Raw genomic sequence first — 18,420 nt, 5'->3', positions numbered from 1 at the left:
GATATTGTTTAAAAAAGTTTTCCATCTAGGTGGAATAGAGTTTGAGTAGTCATTTGAATTCAATAAAACTGTGTATTGATCTCAGATATGAACAGGATTTATTACTACTTATTACTGGAAGAGTAAGTGATCTTTAAAACCAAGTTATAAAAACCAAATTCAAAAGAGCCTGAAAGGTTAATCTCCTCCTCTAAGTCATCAGATTACATATAATAGAATACAGAAGCTGACATTCAATATGTATTTCTGAAAATGGAAGAATGAAGGGAGAGAAAACGGGCCAGGGCAGAAGGTGGCTTTAAACCCTTTTAGATGTCCACATATATTGAATGGGTTAAAACACACAGCAAAACAAGACAACCTAGTATACAAGATAACCAATGCAGAGGTATTTATTAACACATTTTATTTGGTTAAAAGGTTAATAGCTATTGTTTGGTTAAAGGCTACTAGGTAAAAAGAAGCTTAAATAAACAGGAAGATAAGTTATATCATGACCAAAATGACTTAAAAAGTTTAATGTTACAAAATAGCTATTTTATGCACATATATCTATTAATAAACATTAAGAATGGACAAATCAACACTCCATGAAAGGCCAAAAAAAACAAAAAAAAACTTTTCACATCAAGCATTTCATCTTCTTGATACTAGTTATATTTCTGTTTTGATTCCTTATGCTTTGAAAATTCAGAAAAACCAGAATCCATAAATTCACTTCATCTTCTCATCTTGCTGCAAAGTAGAAAAAAAGGAAGATTAATAACAACCCAAAATTAATGCTTTTGCTGTGAAGCATGGAGAAGAAAACTGTTTCATCATATCAGTAGTTTCCTTAAACCATAAGCTTTGTTAAATATTTGAAATACTCTAATTTTTCTTAAATCTTACAGTTCTCACTATCACAGTATTTCAAATAATTCATTTCAAATATTTAAGAAAATAAATCAACACAGCTTTTATATATTATGTGTTTATTACAAAGTTCCTTTTTATTAGCTATGTTCAAGAACATGTGAAAATATACAATTTAAAAACAAAGTAAGTGCTCATGTTCCTACACCCAGGTTAAGAAACAAAATATTGCCACACCTCCAATGTGCCCCTTTCTGATTACATCCCTCTCCTCCCCCAAAAAGGGACCACTATCCTGAATTGTATTATCACTCCTTTCTTTACAGTTTTTGTTTTAAGCACTTGTGTATTGCTCTCCTAAAAAGTATATTGTTTGGTTTTATCTATGTTTGATAGATATCTTTATATCAACGGAATCGTACTGTAGATGTTTTTCTGTGACTTTTCCCACTCAACATCTTCATTCATTTTCAAGCCTCTCCTTTATTGAAACATTAAGCATTTTATATTCCGTGTCTGATTGCTGTTTCTGCTGATACCTTGTTCCCCTGTGTATGTAATGTTTTTCTTTACTATGAGGTAGCTCTTCATTTTCCTTGGAACTCTGGCTGTGCAAAACATGTTGAGGTGTGAGATGGACAACTCCCTACAAAATATTTGCTTCCAATAGACAACAGGGCACTATAGTTCATGCACTAATTATACTAAATCCTCAGCTTAATTTTTTTTTGCCTTCTAAATATTGTGAATTCCAGCTATAATCTGCAATAAAGGCTGTATTTTGGTTATGAATTCTAAGGAAAGTTTTTTTCCTCCTTAATTCAGCACCCAAGTTATTCCCTGGGGCTGAGCAAGCTAGTGGGGAGGTTATTTTTAGTTTGCTCTTCTACTGAGAAAGTAGATCAACTTTATGGAAGAAGATCTATTAGACTCTTTATTTTGGATAAACCCTAGGATTTGTCTTCTGTCCCTAGGCCCAGAGGGCTGTGAATGCAATGTTTAGGTTCACCTAGTTAGACAAATATCTTCAGGATAAGGTCAGTTCCCCTCTGAGTTCCTGCTATCATTTGATATTTGATCTAAGCTTTTCTTACTTTCCTACTAAAAGAAATGTTGGTTAGCTAATAGTCATTAGCTAAGAAATGAGTTCAAGGTATGTTTTTTAGTATTTTACCCAATAATTTTATTTTTTCAGTAAGAGGGTAGATTACTGCACCTAATACATCATGTTTCGAGATACGGAGTTTAGTTATATTTTACATGCATGTGTGTAAGTGTGGTTTTTAGATGAAATACATAGACATGGTCCCAAATTAAAAAAGGTATACAAGATTAGGTGGAAAGGTCTCTTTCACTCCTTTGTACTCCTCTTCAGAGCCAGTGTGATACCACTGCCTTGGGTAATTAGATAGAGTTTAATTAATCCTTTCAAAAGAAGTACCTATTCTAAATAAAACATAGCAAAATGCTGTAAGGAAATAATGTTCTATTTTAGTTTAGATGTACAGTGCATGCAGACGATTTGCTATACAGCTTAGTTGGTAAAATTTTCAAAAGCAAAAGCCACAGTATTCAGTATAAATTCCGAGTGATGACCATCCAGTTGCCACTTTTTTTCTTCCTTCTTTTTCGATTGGAAATAGTATGCACTAGGTATATCACAGCTTCTAGTAGCTCCCATGAAAGTAGATCCTAATTAAAGCTGCTTGCTATTAGGGAATGATCATCATAGGTATTGAAGATAGGAGTGGTAGGAGTTATCAGGAAGCTCACATAAATATGTTTTTAAAGTCTTTACCTCTTAAAGACTTTAAGTCTTTAGTCCATAGCACTGAACATGACAAATGAGGACATTTTTAATATAATAAAGGCCACAATCCAAAATGAAATAAGTAATAATTATGATATTTACATAGCAAAAAGCAGAGCAACCACCTTTCTGAAGCAAAAACTACAGGAGATACATGGAAACACAGGACACAATAGATTTTAACATACCACTCTTAGTGTAACAGTACAAAACAGATCACTTATTTACAAAAAATAAGTAAAGAGAAGATCTAAGCAACATAATACAGTAAATCTTATGGATATACATCAAACTTTAGACCCTGATTATGGAGAATACACATTTAAGCACTCACAGCACAGTTATAAATGCTGATCCTATAGTAGGTCACAAAGAAAATACTGGCAATTTCCATAAAGCAGAAATATTACAATAAATAATTTCTGACCAAAATGCAATAAAACTAGATTTACAAATAAAAACAAAAAACCAGAAAGGTTCATCTACCTGGAATTTTTAAAACCTCCTAATAACTCCTGAAGAAAAGGAGAAACTTAAAAATGACATTGAAAACACTATGTATCAGAATCAAGATACATTGAAAGCACTGATCAGAGAAAAACTGATTGCAAAAGACACTTTTTAAAAAAAATTTGTTTTTTGTGTTCTATTTACTTATTTTTATTTTTAATTTTTTGAGTCAGGATCTTTCTCTGTGCAGTGGCACAATCATGGCTCACTGCAGCCTCGACCTACCAGGCCCAAACTATCCTCCCACCTCAGCCTCTCTAGTAGCAGCTGAGAATACAAGCACATGCCAACGTGCCTGGCTGATTTTTAAATTTTTTATAGAGTGAGGATCTCCCTGTGTTGCCCAGGCTGGTCTCGGACTCTTGGGCTCAAGTGATCCTCTCCCCTCAGCCACCCAAGGTGTTGGGATTACAGGTGTGAGCCACTGTGCCTGGCCATAAAACACTGTTATCTATATAAATGAAAGAATAAAAACAATAAATTGAAATGAGAAAACAACAACAATAAAGTAAATCAAAGAAAACACAAAGAAGGAAATAATAAATATGAAGCAGAAATCAGTGAAGTAGAGAACAGAAAAATAGATCCAATTGGTAAATCAAAGTCCTGATTTTTTGGAAAAGTTAATAAATAAACTACTACCTAATTTGATAAAGAAAAAGAGAAAAAGAACAAACACAAAAAATAATAAATGATATAGGTAAAATAATTATGGGAAAAAAGATTTAAAATTAATTTACATGTCTAATTCATAAAAGATAATTTGCAGACTTTTATGCAAATAAATTTGAAAACTTAGATGAAATGGATAATTTCCTATGGAAATACAAATAAGAAAAATTGACCCCATTAGAGCAAAAAAGCTTAAACAGACTAATTTTTACACATACAAAAAATAGTCAACGTTATTAAGGAACTATCCCACACAAAACAATACTAGGTCCAGATGGTTTCAGAAGGGAATGCTAACAAACTTAGAAAAACCAGAGAGTCCCAATGTTCTAAAATTATATAAGTATATAACATACAAATAGTTATGGACATAAATTATAATGCACTATAAATTATAATGAAATATAAATTATTTCATTAAAGGAACCAAGACGGTGACTTTCTTGATTCCCTTAATATGATACCTAGGCCAGATAAAGACAATTCAAAGGCGGATAACTATAGACTCACATCAGTTATGAATGTTGATATAAAAATTCTAAACAAAATATTTTGGCAAACTCAATTCAATATCACATTATAAAAAACATACTCCATGACCAAGTGAGATTCATTCCAGGAAAGCAAGGTTAGTTCGGTACTAGAAAACTCATCAACAGATGCCATGTTAATACATGTAAGGAAATAAAGTATATGATTATCTTCATAAATGCTGAACAAGCCTTTGACAAAATTCAACAATCATTCATGATAAAAACACTCAATAGGCATCAAGGGGCATTTTCTTAGTAAATTATGTACATATCTTAATCCTACAGCAAGTACCTTGTTTAATGGAGAGACAAAAATACTTCAACAGAAGTATTTCTACTAAAATCAGGAACAAGGCAAGCATGCCTACTATTCCTGCTACTATTTTAACACTGTACCTGATTTACTAGCCAATGCTAATATAAAAAGAGTAAGAGGCATACAAAGGGGGTAATGAAGTAAAACTATCTCTATTTTCAGATGATATCATACTATACCTGGAGAACTCAAGACAATCAGTGAGATAAGAGAATAACAGAGTTCAGAAAGTAGCAAGATATAAACTGACACAGAATTTAACAGCTTTCATATATATGAACAACACTGGACATCAGTTACATGTCCATATATAATAGCAACAAAGAAAACTAAATACTTAACAGACCAGTGGTTTTCAACTCAGGATGATTTTGCCTCCCAGTTGAAATTTTGCAACATATGGAGACATTTTTGGTTGTTATAAATGTGAGGGTGCTACTGACATCTAGTGGATGGAGGTCAGGGATACCGCTAAACATCCTACAATACACAGGACAGCCTCCCATAAAAGAGAAGTATCTAGCCCCAAAGGTCAACAGTGCCAAGGTTATGAAACTCCGAGCCAGACAAGTCAATAACATCCTAAGGTTCATTTGGAACAACAAACATTCAAGAACAGTGAGGTAAACAATTAAAAAGAAAAACCATGAGAGGATACTAGCCCTACCAGACATTAAAACATACTGTAGATCCTCTACAATAAACAAGGAGACCACTGGCAAAGGTAATGAGATGTCTCACTTCCGAGATGACATTTTGTTATACAAGACTCTATCCTGCTAGAGGACTTGCTCTAGAGATTCTCCATAGCTGGCTTTGAAGTAAGTGGCTATGCTGTAAAGGAGGCTGTATGGCAAGAAGCTAAGGACAGCCTCTAGTTAACAACAAGATGAAGCCCTCTGGCCAGAACCACAAGGAAATGAATTCTGCCAACAATCTGTATGACTTGGAAGCAGATTCTTCCCCAGCACGGCCTCCAGATGAGAACCAGCCTGGACGACACCTTTAGTGCAGCTTTGTCAGACCCTAAGCAGAGCACCCAATTAAGCTGCATCCAGATTGCTACTTAAGCCACTAGGATTATGGGAATATTGTTATGGAGTAATAGATAACTAACACAATACAATATAAGCAATGAGCATACCTAGTGCTCAGATCTTGGTTTCTAAGCAAAATTCTTTAATTAAGGGAACCAGGCTTCTCAAAGAAGTGCCTGATTCTGGCACTTCTCACTAGGGTAAGCCTGGAACATCCTGTGTGTCAGAAAGTAAGAAAGTGCTCCAAATAGTATGAAGTCATGTCAAAAGGACACGGAAGCCAACCTGAAGGAACTTTTAGTGGTCAAAGTTGGAATAACTTGAGCAACAAGATAAATATTAATGGTATTGGACTTTGATCCATAGAACAAAAGAGATACCCATGATATATATCTGTATCTATATCTATATCTATATATATCTATAGAAAAGACAACTCTTCCTTACAGATGAATTCCAATTAATGTAGAAGGAAAGGGAGAAATAAAAAATCACTACTAGTAGTACCCACAGTAGTAACTGTTGCAGGCAAGATCCACCAATGGATGCTAAAATTAGTGGGTGAAAGTTTGAGAATGGAATATATAGACTCAAAATACCTCCCTCCCATGTTCATTAACAATAGAGGAAAAGATTGTGACTTCACAGTTAAAAAACCCAGCAGACACTACCTTAACCAAGGAATCAAGGCTAACATGACTAGTAATGAAACACGTTGACATAATGAAGCCTTGAAATGAGGCAAGAAGGACATATAGTTTCTGTGAAATATTTGCCAAAAGAGCACAACTGCATTGCAATCGTGAGAAAATATCAGACAAACCCAAACCGAGAGATATTCTACAAAATAAACTGACCAGTAGTCTTCAAAGGTGTCCAAGGCAGAAAAAAAGAAAAGACTGAGAAACTGTCATAGGTTGGAGGATGCTTAGGAGAAACAACAACTAAATACAATGCGGGACTCCAGATAGAATTCTGAAACAGAAAGTGATGTTAGTGAAAAGTCTATAGTTTGTTAATAGTATTGTACCAATGCTAATTCTTTAGTTTTGATAATTTTACTGTGGGCACATAAGACATTAAAATTAAGGAATGCTGGGAGAGGACCATATGGGAAACCTTCGTATTATTTTTACAACTTTACCATAAGTTTACAATTAGTTCAAAATAAAGTTTAACTTACAACTCATTAAAAGGCAAATGACCCAACTGAAAAATGGGCAAAGGATCTCAACAGGCATTTCTCCAGGAAGATATACAGATGGCCAGTAAGCACATGAAAAGACGCTCAACATCATTAGTTATCAGGGGATTGCAAATCAAAACCACCATGCAATATCACTTCATACCCACTAGGACGGCTAGAATCAAAGTCATAGAAAAACAAGTGTTGGTAAGGATAAGGAGAAATTTTTAAAAATCATCATCGTTGGTAAGCACGTAAAATGGTACAGCAGTTTTGGAAACAGCTTGGCAGTTCCTCAAACAATTAAACAGACTCAGCAATTCCACTCCTAGGGATATATCCAAGAAAAAAAACAAAAACAATACTTTACACACAAAACCTTGCAAAAGAATGTTCATAGTAGCATATTCATAATAGCCAAAAGATGAAAACAACCCAGTTGTCCATCAAAGGACAAATGGATGAACAAAATGTGGTATATCTATACAATGGAATATTATCCAGTCATAAAAATGAATGAAATACTGATACATGCTACAATATGAAAGAAACTTTAAAACATGCCGGGTGAAAGAAGCCAGTTGCAAAGACCACATATTCTATTATTCCATTCATATGAAATGTCTAGAACAGGGAAATCTAGAGAGACAAGAAGTTGATTAGTGGTTGCCTAGAATTGGGCGGATAGGAAAGTGATAACTAAAGGGTACAGGGTTTCTTTTTACGTAAAGAAATGTTCTAAAATTGACTCTGGTAATGGTTGCACATATCGATGAATATACTAAAAACCAGAATATTGTACACTTTTTTTTTCTTTTTTGAGACAGTTTCACTCTGTCACCCAGGTTGGAGTGCAGTGGTATAATCTCAGCTCACTGCAACATCTGCCTCTGGGTTCAAGGTGATTCTCTTGCCTCAGCCTCCCGAGCAGCTGGGACTACAGTCGCGCGCCACCATACCCAGCTACTTTTTGCATTTTTAGTAGAGATGGGGTTTCACCATGTTGGTCAGGCTCGTCTTGGACTCCTGGACTCAAGCGATCCACCTGCCTCAGCCTCCCACAGTGCTGGGATTACAGGTGTGAGCCACCACATCTGGTCTAAATTGTACAGTTTAAATTGTGTGAATTATATCTCTCAATAGCTGTTTTTTTTAAAAAAAAAAGAAAGAAAAAAAAAGAAAGGCCCCTTGGTCCTTAATTTCACTTTTAATTTTCTTTTACCCTCCCTTATATTACTGCCATCTGCTGGTTATTGTTTTAAAATACCCATGAGAATCATTCTTTTTTGTTAGATGTGATCATTGTTGTCTAGTTTTGCTAAGAACTTTAAGTTCTTACTTTTTAGAGACAGATATATAGAAGTGTTTTAAGAATTAAATGACTCAATATTTGAGACTCTAAAATACAACAAAATGGATAGATGAAGCAAATACGACAAAGTGTTATAACTGTTGAACCTGAGGAATGGATAAATTGGAGGAGGGCACTATTCTCTTTGTTGGGGTATGTTTGAAATTTACAAAAATAAAGAGAAAGGACTGTTATTCTTTGAGAGTAAAGGACACATAAACCACTTTGACTTCTAGGGAACGAGGTAGGAAATAAACAAATGGGGTAACAAAAATAGCTTGCAAATCACAGGCCACAAATTTTTAAAATTATAATTATCAGGTTACAATTTAAAATATGACAGTAGTAGAACTGGGAACTAACCAAAAGTAAATCAATTTAAATCCAGACAATCCTCCAACCCCCCAAAAATAGCCTGTCCAAAGGACATATTTATTCAAATCTTACCCAAATAATACTGTGGTTGTTACATATCAATAATATACATTTTATTGAGTTATCAGAAGTGCTCAAATACTAATTCAGGCACAAATTTTTTTAAGGATATATTTTATAATGGCATACTAAAATCATTTGAAATACTTACTCTCTGAGGCTTGGCTCTTTAAAATGGAAAGGAGTACACCTTCTTCTTCTGCTTGTCCGTTCTGAAGATAGATCTTCTGACTTATTTTCAGATTCAGCAGTGTTATTTGAAACAAAACTGGTATTTGTCAAGTCCTGTAATGGTCTATCGCCTGAAAAGAATATTATTTTTCACAAATATTTTTAAAAGTATATAGAGATACAAATAGATATGAGCTATATAATGGTTTGCAAATCACTGCAGCAAATTTTAAATCTTGATTCAATTTTGAGAGGAAAGAGACTAACATTTGAAACAAACTGTCAAAGTAGCCTGCAACCTTTTTATTCTGAAATCACATATGGCTCCCAAAAGTTCATCCTAGTTCAACTCTTTTCATGGAAGCACACAAATTACAGAACATTCATTCAATATATATGCCATTGATCACTCACTCTGTGTAAGGCACCATGAGGAGCACAGAGATAAAAAATGTCTCACCAAATGTCTCTAACAAATCCTGCAACTCTAAACCTTTGTAATTCTTCTGCTTCAGTGTGCTTTTACCTGGAATTGACTTACCCACCAAAACCTTAGGGATCTACACACATATATTGAAATAATAGGCTCCCCGTAAAAATTTTTAATTGGTACAGGAATGTTTAATATTACAAAATTTCTAATGTCAAAAGAACATTTTTAGGATCCACTGTTAAGGAAAAAAATGAGATAAGTAATGTTATATATAGTATGACTTCAAATATATATTTAAAATTCCATAGATTTGGATCTGCATGCACATGGTAAATGGACTAAAGTTCTCCCAGGTGATTTTTTCCCCCTCCCTTTTTCTGACTCTCTACTTTTGATTTTTTTGCAATGAGTACTATTTTAATAACTGGGAAAAAAATGAAAAGTAAATACTACAGGTAAAAATCTTACTTATCCTTTAGGGCCTAAAATGCTACCTATTTAAGGATGCGTTTGAAGATTCCTCTAGTCAAAATTACTCCCCATTATATCCCTTAGCGTAATACATGTGCTTAAAGAATCATTTATTCCATTTCACCATGTTTGTTACATACATGGAATCTGAGGAAAGGGGGTTGGTATTGTTTATTTTTCAATCCTCTCTAATATCTAGAAGGGTTTGATCACATTAAATATATGTTGTTGAACGGGGAAACAGTCTCACCCTCAAGAAACGTGCAACTGTTTTCAGTAAAATAAAAACCAGTACAATTCATTATTATATATATTTAAAACATACAATTTCCTTCAGATGTATGAAAAAGCAAATTATTTGCCTAAGATCTTTATTAGGCAAGTTTGTGGTAAAGGCCAAATCCATTTGTAGTTGTAAATATCCAAGATACTCTCACTGTTATTTCCCGAAGTATGAAACTTTCTTTATTCCTTCATGTTACTTCTATGGATCATGTACTCAGTTATTTATTGTTTTTAAATTCCATAAAAATACTATTTAGAAAATACTTCATTGGCTAAGTAAAAAACAAAAACAAAAAACAAAACACTTCTAAAACTTTATCATTTCATAATGGTTATTAACCTACCTATTCCTGATTTTTGGGTTCTCCAGTTGACTTTAAATTTCATCTCGTTCATCTTCTCACGCTCATCATCACTTACTTGAAAGGCTGGTGAGCACTCCAAGGCAAAATTTTCTTTTATTATCACATTTTTACTAGAAGAAATGCTCAAAGGTACTAAACCTCCACGAACACTGTCAAAGGAAGAATCTTGTATGTTAGGTGAATATATCTCAGACAAAGATCCAAATGCCTTTGTGTAAAAGTCTGGCTTATTTTTGACCATTTTCTCATTCCCCAAATTGTTTTCCTTATCAACTTGTTCAGACACAGTAGACGACTTTCCCTGAACGCTGTCAAGTATTCTTTCCGTCACTTCATGGCTCTCTGGAGAAGGATCTATGGAGGTCTTCCTTTTCTTTGACTTAGATGTCATTTTATTTACCTTTTTAACCTGACACTCTCCTTCTTTTATTTCTTCCACAAAAGGGAGATCTCCTTTTTTATTCAAAGTGGTAGTGCTTTGTTTCTGAGTCTTACATAGTTCAACTGGGTTTCCTGGATCAGAATCTGCTTCACTAGTAATATGTTTTAAATCAGATTCTAAGGAGATAGATGTCTGTGAAGATTGTGTTAACTGTGAAGCAAGTTTGTTCTTACCTTTTGTCAAAATGTTCTTTGCCTTGCATGATGATTCTTTCTTACGCTTTTTAACTACTTTGTAGGAATCTAAAATTTGATCACAACTTTCCTTTTCATTACTGTTGACTTCCATATGGTGTTCATTGATAATGTCTTGGCATTCAAGTTTTTGTTTAGATTTATTTACTTTAAAATCAAGATCTTTTGTATAGCTTTCTTGGACATGTACATCTTTATCAATATCCTCATATATCTGGTTCATTTGAGAAATTATTTCTGTCTTCCAATTCACTTTATTCCTGAGCTTCTTATTTATTTTTGATTCATTTTGCTCAGCAGATTTCCTATCAGTAACATACTTTTTCAAATCCAATATATTCTGGGTGTCATAATCACATAAATTTCCATTATCTTTGATGAGAAGATCAACTGTTTGAAATTCATTTGTGACTTGCAGATTTTCAGAAATTGTTTCTTTATCCTTTGGGGTTAGAGACAAGAAGTTATCTTTTTCTAGGTCATGTACACCTTTGTTATCCTTCTCATATACTTGGTTGGTTTCAGGAATTATTTCTGACTTTTGATATACATTTAGTCTAGGCTTCTTACCTATTTTTGAATCATTTTGACAAGCAGGTTGCATATCATGGACATGTTTCACCCCCAAAACATTTTGAATCTCAGAATCATACAGGTTTCCACTACCTTTGGTAGAAAGAGCAGGTGCTTCAAACTCATTTGGGTCTTCTAGGTTTCCGGGGATGATTTCCTTATCTTTTTGAGTTAAAAAGAGTGAGTGACTTTTAACTGTGTATTCTATACTTTTGTCATTATCTAAATGATTCACTTCAGAAATTATTTCTGTCTTCCGATTTACTTTCTGCCTAAGCTTCTTATTAACTTTTGATTCATTTTGCTGAACGGGGTACATATTGGTGATCTGCTTTTGCAAACCCAACACATTCTGGGTCCTACAGTCACATCGATTTTCATTATCTCCAGTAGAAAGAGCTGGGATTTGAAGCTCTTTGGAAACTTCTATGTTTTCAGAGATAGGTTCTTTATCATCTTGGGTTTCGGAAAAAAAATTATCTTTTAGGCCACGCACCTCATCTTTATCATTATCCTCATACATGTGGTTCATTCCAGAAATTATTTCTGTCTTCCGGTTTACTTTCTTTCTAAGCTTATTGATGTTTGATTCATTTTGCTCAGAGGGTTGAATATCAGTGACATGCTTTTTCGAATCCAATATATTGTGGGTCTCATAATCACATAAATTTCCATTATCTTTGGTGGAAAGATTGGCTGTGTGAAATTCATTTGTGACGTCTAGGTTTTCATAAATGGTTACTTTATCCTTTTGGTTTGGGAGTAAGTTATCTTTTTCTAATTTGTGAATCACAAATGTCTGTCTAGAAGCTTTACTTTTATTACAAGTTAGGGAATTCTGACCCTTATCAAATTTACTCTCCTGGTGAAATTTACCTGAACTTTGGGATAAAGAGTATGTCTCCTCTTGCTCATTTGTTATTCTTTTCTCCTTTTTATTACACTGGACATTTTCTCTGTCACCTTGTTCAAAGCCAGTTTGAAGGGTCATTTTCTTCAGTTCATTCATCTGAGCCAGCTGTTCATTATTGAAAATAAAACCGGGATCTTCTGCATCCCTTTTGCCATCCAGGACATCAGATCTTTCTGGCCTGTTTTCAATCTTTTCCCCGATATCGACATCTGAACTATTTTTAAACTGTCTCTTTGATCTCTCTCTCTTTTTTTCAGAGCCTGAATCTTTCACTTTTCTGAAAGTTTTCATTCCATGTTCATTTGTTTTTTTATTACTTTTCTTTTTAATACCTGTTGAAACTGTGACAATTTTGCTGACATCACTAGCAGTTAAATCCATGTCAGCATCATACACAGTTTTCTGCAACTGAAAGTCATCATTATCCTCAACTTGATTCATGCACTCTGCATTAGGTTCTCTGGCAGACTCAGAAGATAAGCCAGGAAGATCCTGTTTATTTCTTTGCATTTCAGTATTTGTTTCATTAGTATGACCATTTATCTCATCATTGCAATTTAATTCTGGATTTGAAATGTGTTGTTGATCTAAAACTGTTGCACAGGGAGTGTCTGCAGAAAGATTATTTGATTCCCAAGATGACCCACGCTTCTTCCTTTCAGTCACATTACTAGGGGATGGTTTCTCCCATCTGTGGCCAATAGGTTGGGTGTTTCTCATCTCATTCATTAGAGAACTCTTAGAATTTTGGTCTGAGTGGGAATGGCTTTCTATTAAGAAAAGGAAAATAAAACTCAGAAATAAGTAATGAAATAAATAATAAGTTACTTTAAACAAATTAGATTTGAAATCAAGCTGTTTCATAGATATAATTTCTGACAATGTGTTCTGCCCAGATCCTAATATTACTAAGAATCTATGCTTATAAGAAAATAAGTTAGAAATGATGAGTACTCCTAAATCACATTTTACATTTGTATCTGTAGAAAATATATACTGAGAATTCTGCCTCAGCTCCAACAGTAGAGTGGAGTACAGCCAATAGTAAAGCCATTAGCATACATTTCTAGAGTGGACGGAGGCCAGCAAATGAACCCAAATAATAGTGATAACTCTGAAAAGGATTGCTATCAAAGACTATCAACAGGCAGCTAAAATTTATATAAATTATATATACATATATTAATATATGTTTGTATGTGTGTAAATATATACACACATGTATATATGTATATATGTGTGTATGTATATTATATACATATACATACACACACACATTTTCAGAAAGGAAAAACAATTCTAAGCTCTAAATTCAAAATTGTTATAGTTCCACATCCCAGTCTGAAAATCTGTGGCAAATCTGTAAGCACCAGACTACACCACAGATTATCATTTAGGAATACTATATAAATAAAATGTAAATGCCATCTTTTTTCTTGCTCAACCATTACCCAGGCTCAAGTTTTTGCTTTACCATTAATTAGTAATGATCTTGAAAGAGTCTCTATACCTATCTAGGCCCCCAATTTTCATATCTATGAAAAAAGAGGGTAAAACTAAGTAAATATATGGTATCTTTCAAATCATAAGCTAAGATATCAAGAAAAGCTCATTAGGTCCATTTATTTCTAAACATTTCTTCCAGAGTAACAGTATTAGGCCACTGTGGATCTGATGTTTGTCAGCATATTTACTTTAAAATTAAATCTATCACCAGCAGTTTTAAATGGCAGAAGTTAGCAAATCTGTAACATAAGAAAGCTAACTTATTAACTGTTATACATAATTGCCCTCAGGAAGAACATCTGATGAATGTAACTAACACAAATACTCAAAATGAATTTTTAAAACAATCTCACCTCTGGGAGGTACATCAACTATAGAAGAAATATGTTCTGAATCATCTAAACCATATACATTTTGATTATTTTCTTTAAGAAATAACACTTCCAAATTATCCTGAGTTGATAAAGGTTGTGTTGTTGATCCTGAAGAGGGAAAATCAGGTAATGTCTTTGATTTAATATTGTTGTCACACTGCATTTTATCTTTATCATCATCTTCATCATCATTTGAAGTTAATGGAACCCTAAAGGCAAGTGGGAAGGAAATGAGAAAGTATGTATTTTATAAATTTTTTTAAGTGCATGGACAGTTATTTCTATATTCTATTTAAGATCGAACCACAAATCCACCTGGTACTTTTTCAAGTTCAATGAAGACACTTAAAGGTAGGAAATAAGTAGTTCCTACTAGAACAGAACTTGGAAGGAAACAGGAATGCTTCTTAACCCCTTAGTCACAGTGGCCCCAAAAGAAGATAATTTATATATTCACTTCTTGTGCTATTAGAAGACTACTATTAAGGAAATGAAAAAAGTTCAAACGTACTTACAATAGCCATATATAATATTTATACTTTTCATAAAATTAATTCTATGTAATACCCAAAAATCTTCCTTTGGTTTCTAGCAAATATAATTGTTTATAAAATTATGTGTGAAATAAGTTTGCTATGTTTCCAAAAGGCATCCAAGTACACTAAAATCATTATTCCTAGAGTAATTAAATCTATGGGAAGAAAACAGACAGAAATCCATAGAAATAATTTGATAAACTGACGTATTTGAATTCAAAGAATGAAGAGTAATATCATCCACAAACAGTAGAGTTGTCTTGTATTCCAAGGAAATCACAGATATTTTAAAATAATTTATAATAAGAAAAATAAAATATTTCTGATAAATATTTATGAGAAATTTAAAGGCAACTACCAGTAGAATAGCTGTTGGGAGGAATTTTCTATACCACTTGAGGAAACAAGTTAACAAAAATAAACAGAGAGGTTCCGCTTCTGGTGATGGCTAAACAGTTACTATCAGACCAACCCTACCTAACATAATGACTATAAATTCTGGACAAAATATTTAAAAAAACAACTACTAGAAGTCAGTGAATGGACAAAAAGCAAGTAGAGAGCTAGCGAAGGGGGTGCCGACACTTGGAAGAAGAGTGAGTTTTCCATTGTTTTACAGCCTCAGCTGGTGCCACATTCAAAAAAAGTTAGAAACCTACAGTCTTATTGGTTCAAGGTTAGAATTCAGGGCAACTACAACAGCTGTAAAGTGATGGGGGGAAATGTCAGATAAGAGAGTTAGAGAGGAGAGCCCCAAATTTTGTGTATAAATGCTCCCCAAATATCTAGCTGACCTCTGAATCCCATATATATGAGGAAGATTCGAAGCAGCCTATCTAAGGATAAAACAACTAAAATGAGATTTCAGATGTATTTTGGGTTCAGACAAGGTTACTGCCTACTAAAATTGAAACATCAAAACTCTTTGGGAGAGCATAACTGAATCTACATTTTCTACAACAAGGGATACACAATACCCAGGTGCAATCTAATATTATCCAATATATGAAGCAATAGAAAAACATGATTTAAACTCGTATGGAAAAGATAAAAGAGAATGATCCTGTAGCAAATGGCCAATAAGTACATAAAAATATACTTGACATCATTAATTATTAGGGAACTACAAATAAAAACCATGATGCAATACTACTTCATACTCCTAGATGGCTATAATCACAAGACAGATAATTACTAACAAGTGTTGGTGAGGAGATGGAGAAATCAGTATTGAAATACTGCGCTGGCGGGAATGTAAAATGGTGCAGAAGCTTGGAAAAACAATTTGGCAGTTTCTCCAAAAGTTAAACACAGAGTTACCAGATGACCCAGCAATTCCACTGCTAGGCATATATTCAAGAGAACTGAAAATGTATGTCCACACAAAAACTTGTACATGAATGTTTACTGCAGCATTATTCATAATAGCCAGAAAGTGGAAACAACACAAATGTCCATTAATTGATGAATGGATAAACAAAACATAGTATATCCATACAACAGAATTATTGTCTCTCCATAAAAAGTAATGAAATGCTCATATGTGCTACAACATGAATGAACCTTGAAAACAATATGCTAAGTGAAAAAAGCCAGACACAAAAGGCCACACATTTTATGATTCCATTCATATGAAATATCCAAAATGGCCAAATCCATTTAGACAGAAAGTAGATTAGCAGTTGTTAGGGGCTAGGGGAGTGGAGAATGGGAAGTGACTGCTATACATATGAGATTCCCTTTTAGAGATTGAAATATTTTAGAATTGAACAGGGTGAAGATTCAAAGCTTTGTGAATATACTAAAACCACTGTACTGTATACTTTAAAAGGGTGAATTTCATGTGATAAGAAATTTTATGTTAAGTGAATTATATATCTCTATGTTCTTAAAAGTAAAAACAAGGAAATAATTTAAAAAATAGACACCAATGAAATATAAAACATAAAATTGAGAAAAATAAAATCAATGAAGCCAAAAGCTGAGTTTGTTAAATGAACAATAAAATTGACACACCCCTAGCTAGTTTGATTAAACATACAAATTACAAAAATCAGGAAAGAAAGGTTCTCACTACAGATGCTACAGGCATTAAAAGAATAAGAGAGGTTCCAAGATGACCAAATAGGAACAGTTCCAGTCTATAGCACCCAGCATGAGTGATGCAGAAGACGGGTGATTTCTGCATTTCCAACTGAGGTACCAGGCTCATCTCACTGCGGCTTGTCGGAGAATGGGTGCAGGACAGTGAGTGCAGCCCACGGAGCATGAACCGAAGCACGCCTCACCTGGGAAGTACAAGGGGTCAGGGAATTCCCTTTCCTAGCCAAGGGAAGCCTTGACACATGGCACCTGGAAAATCGGGTCACTCCTACCCTAATACTGCGCTTTTCCAACAGTCTTAGCAAACAGCATACTAGGAGATTATATCCCGCACCTGGCTCAGGGGGCCCCCGCCCACGGACCCTAGAGCACAGCAGCCTGAGACTGAACTGCAAGGCAGCAGCCAGGCTGGGGGAGGGGTGCCCACCACTGCTGAGGCTCGAGTAGGTAAACAAAGCGGCCAGGAAGCTTGAAGCAGGTGGAGCCCACTGCAGCTCAAGGAGGCCTGCCTGCCTGTGTAGACTCCACCTCTGGTGGCAGGGCACAGCTGAACAAAAGGCAGCAGAAACTTCTGCAGACTTAAACGTCCCTGTCTGACAGCTTTGAAGAGAGTAGTGGTTCTCCCAGCCCAGAGTTTGAGATCTGAGAATGGACAGACTGCCGCCTCAAGTGGGTCCCTGACCCCCGAGTAGCCTAACTGGGAGACACCTCCCAGTGGGGGCCGACTGACACCTCATATGGCCGGGTGCTCCTCTGAGACGAAGCTTCCGAGGAACGATCAGACAGCAACATTTGCCATTCTGCAATATTTGCTGTTCTGCAGCCTCCACTGGTGATACCCAAGCAAACAGGGTCTGCAGTGGACCTCCAGCAAACTCCAACAGACTTGCAGCTGAGGGTCCTGACTGTTAGAAGGAAAACTAACAAACAGAAAGGACATCCACACCAAAACCCCATCTGTACGTCACCATCATCAAAGACCAAAGGTAGATAAAACCAAAAAGATGGGGAGAAACCAGAGCAGAAAGCTGAAAATTCTAAAAATTAGAGCACCTCTTCCCCTCCAAAGGAATGCAGCTCCTCGCCAGCAACGGAACAAAGCTGAACAGACAATGACTCTGATGAGTGGAGAGAAGAAGGCTTTAGACTATCAGTAATAACAAACTTCTCCGAGCTAAAAGAGGATGTTCAAACCCATCGCAAAGAAGTTAAAAACCTTGAAAAAAGATTAGACAAATGGCTAACTAGAATAAACAGTGTAGAGAAGACCTCAAATGACCTGATGGAGCTGAAAACCGTGGCACGAGAACTATGTGACGCATGCACAAGCTTCAGCAGCCGATTTGATC

At 34.9% G+C, this 18,420-nt stretch overlaps 1 protein-coding gene across 2 annotated transcripts in view; it reads right to left on the bottom strand.

Annotated features, from left to right (window-relative positions):
• Positions 1–389: 389 nt before the first annotated feature.
• The window catches only part of SGO2 (shugoshin 2), a 59,016-nt gene continuing 40,985 nt past the window's right edge, over positions 390–18,420 (bottom strand). For both annotated transcript variants that reach the window (XM_024243639.2, XM_024243640.3), the window contains exons 6-9: positions 14,412–14,641; positions 10,410–13,322; positions 8,857–9,007; positions 390–735 (exon numbers count right to left, since the gene is read on the bottom strand). In XM_024243639.2, coding sequence (XP_024099407.2) covers positions 720–735; positions 8,857–9,007; positions 10,410–13,322; positions 14,412–14,641 — 3,310 coding nt within the window. In that variant the 3' untranslated portion in view covers positions 390–719. The remainder of the gene's footprint in view (positions 736–8,856; positions 9,008–10,409; positions 13,323–14,411; positions 14,642–18,420) is intronic.

This window comes from Pongo abelii, chromosome 11 (genome assembly GCF_028885655.2).
Source record: "Pongo abelii isolate AG06213 chromosome 11, NHGRI_mPonAbe1-v2.0_pri, whole genome shotgun sequence".
Lineage (NCBI taxonomy): Eukaryota > Metazoa > Chordata > Mammalia > Primates > Hominidae > Pongo > Pongo abelii.
Note: the sequence above shows the minus strand (reverse complement) of the source record. Positions and strands in the feature narration are given on the sequence as shown.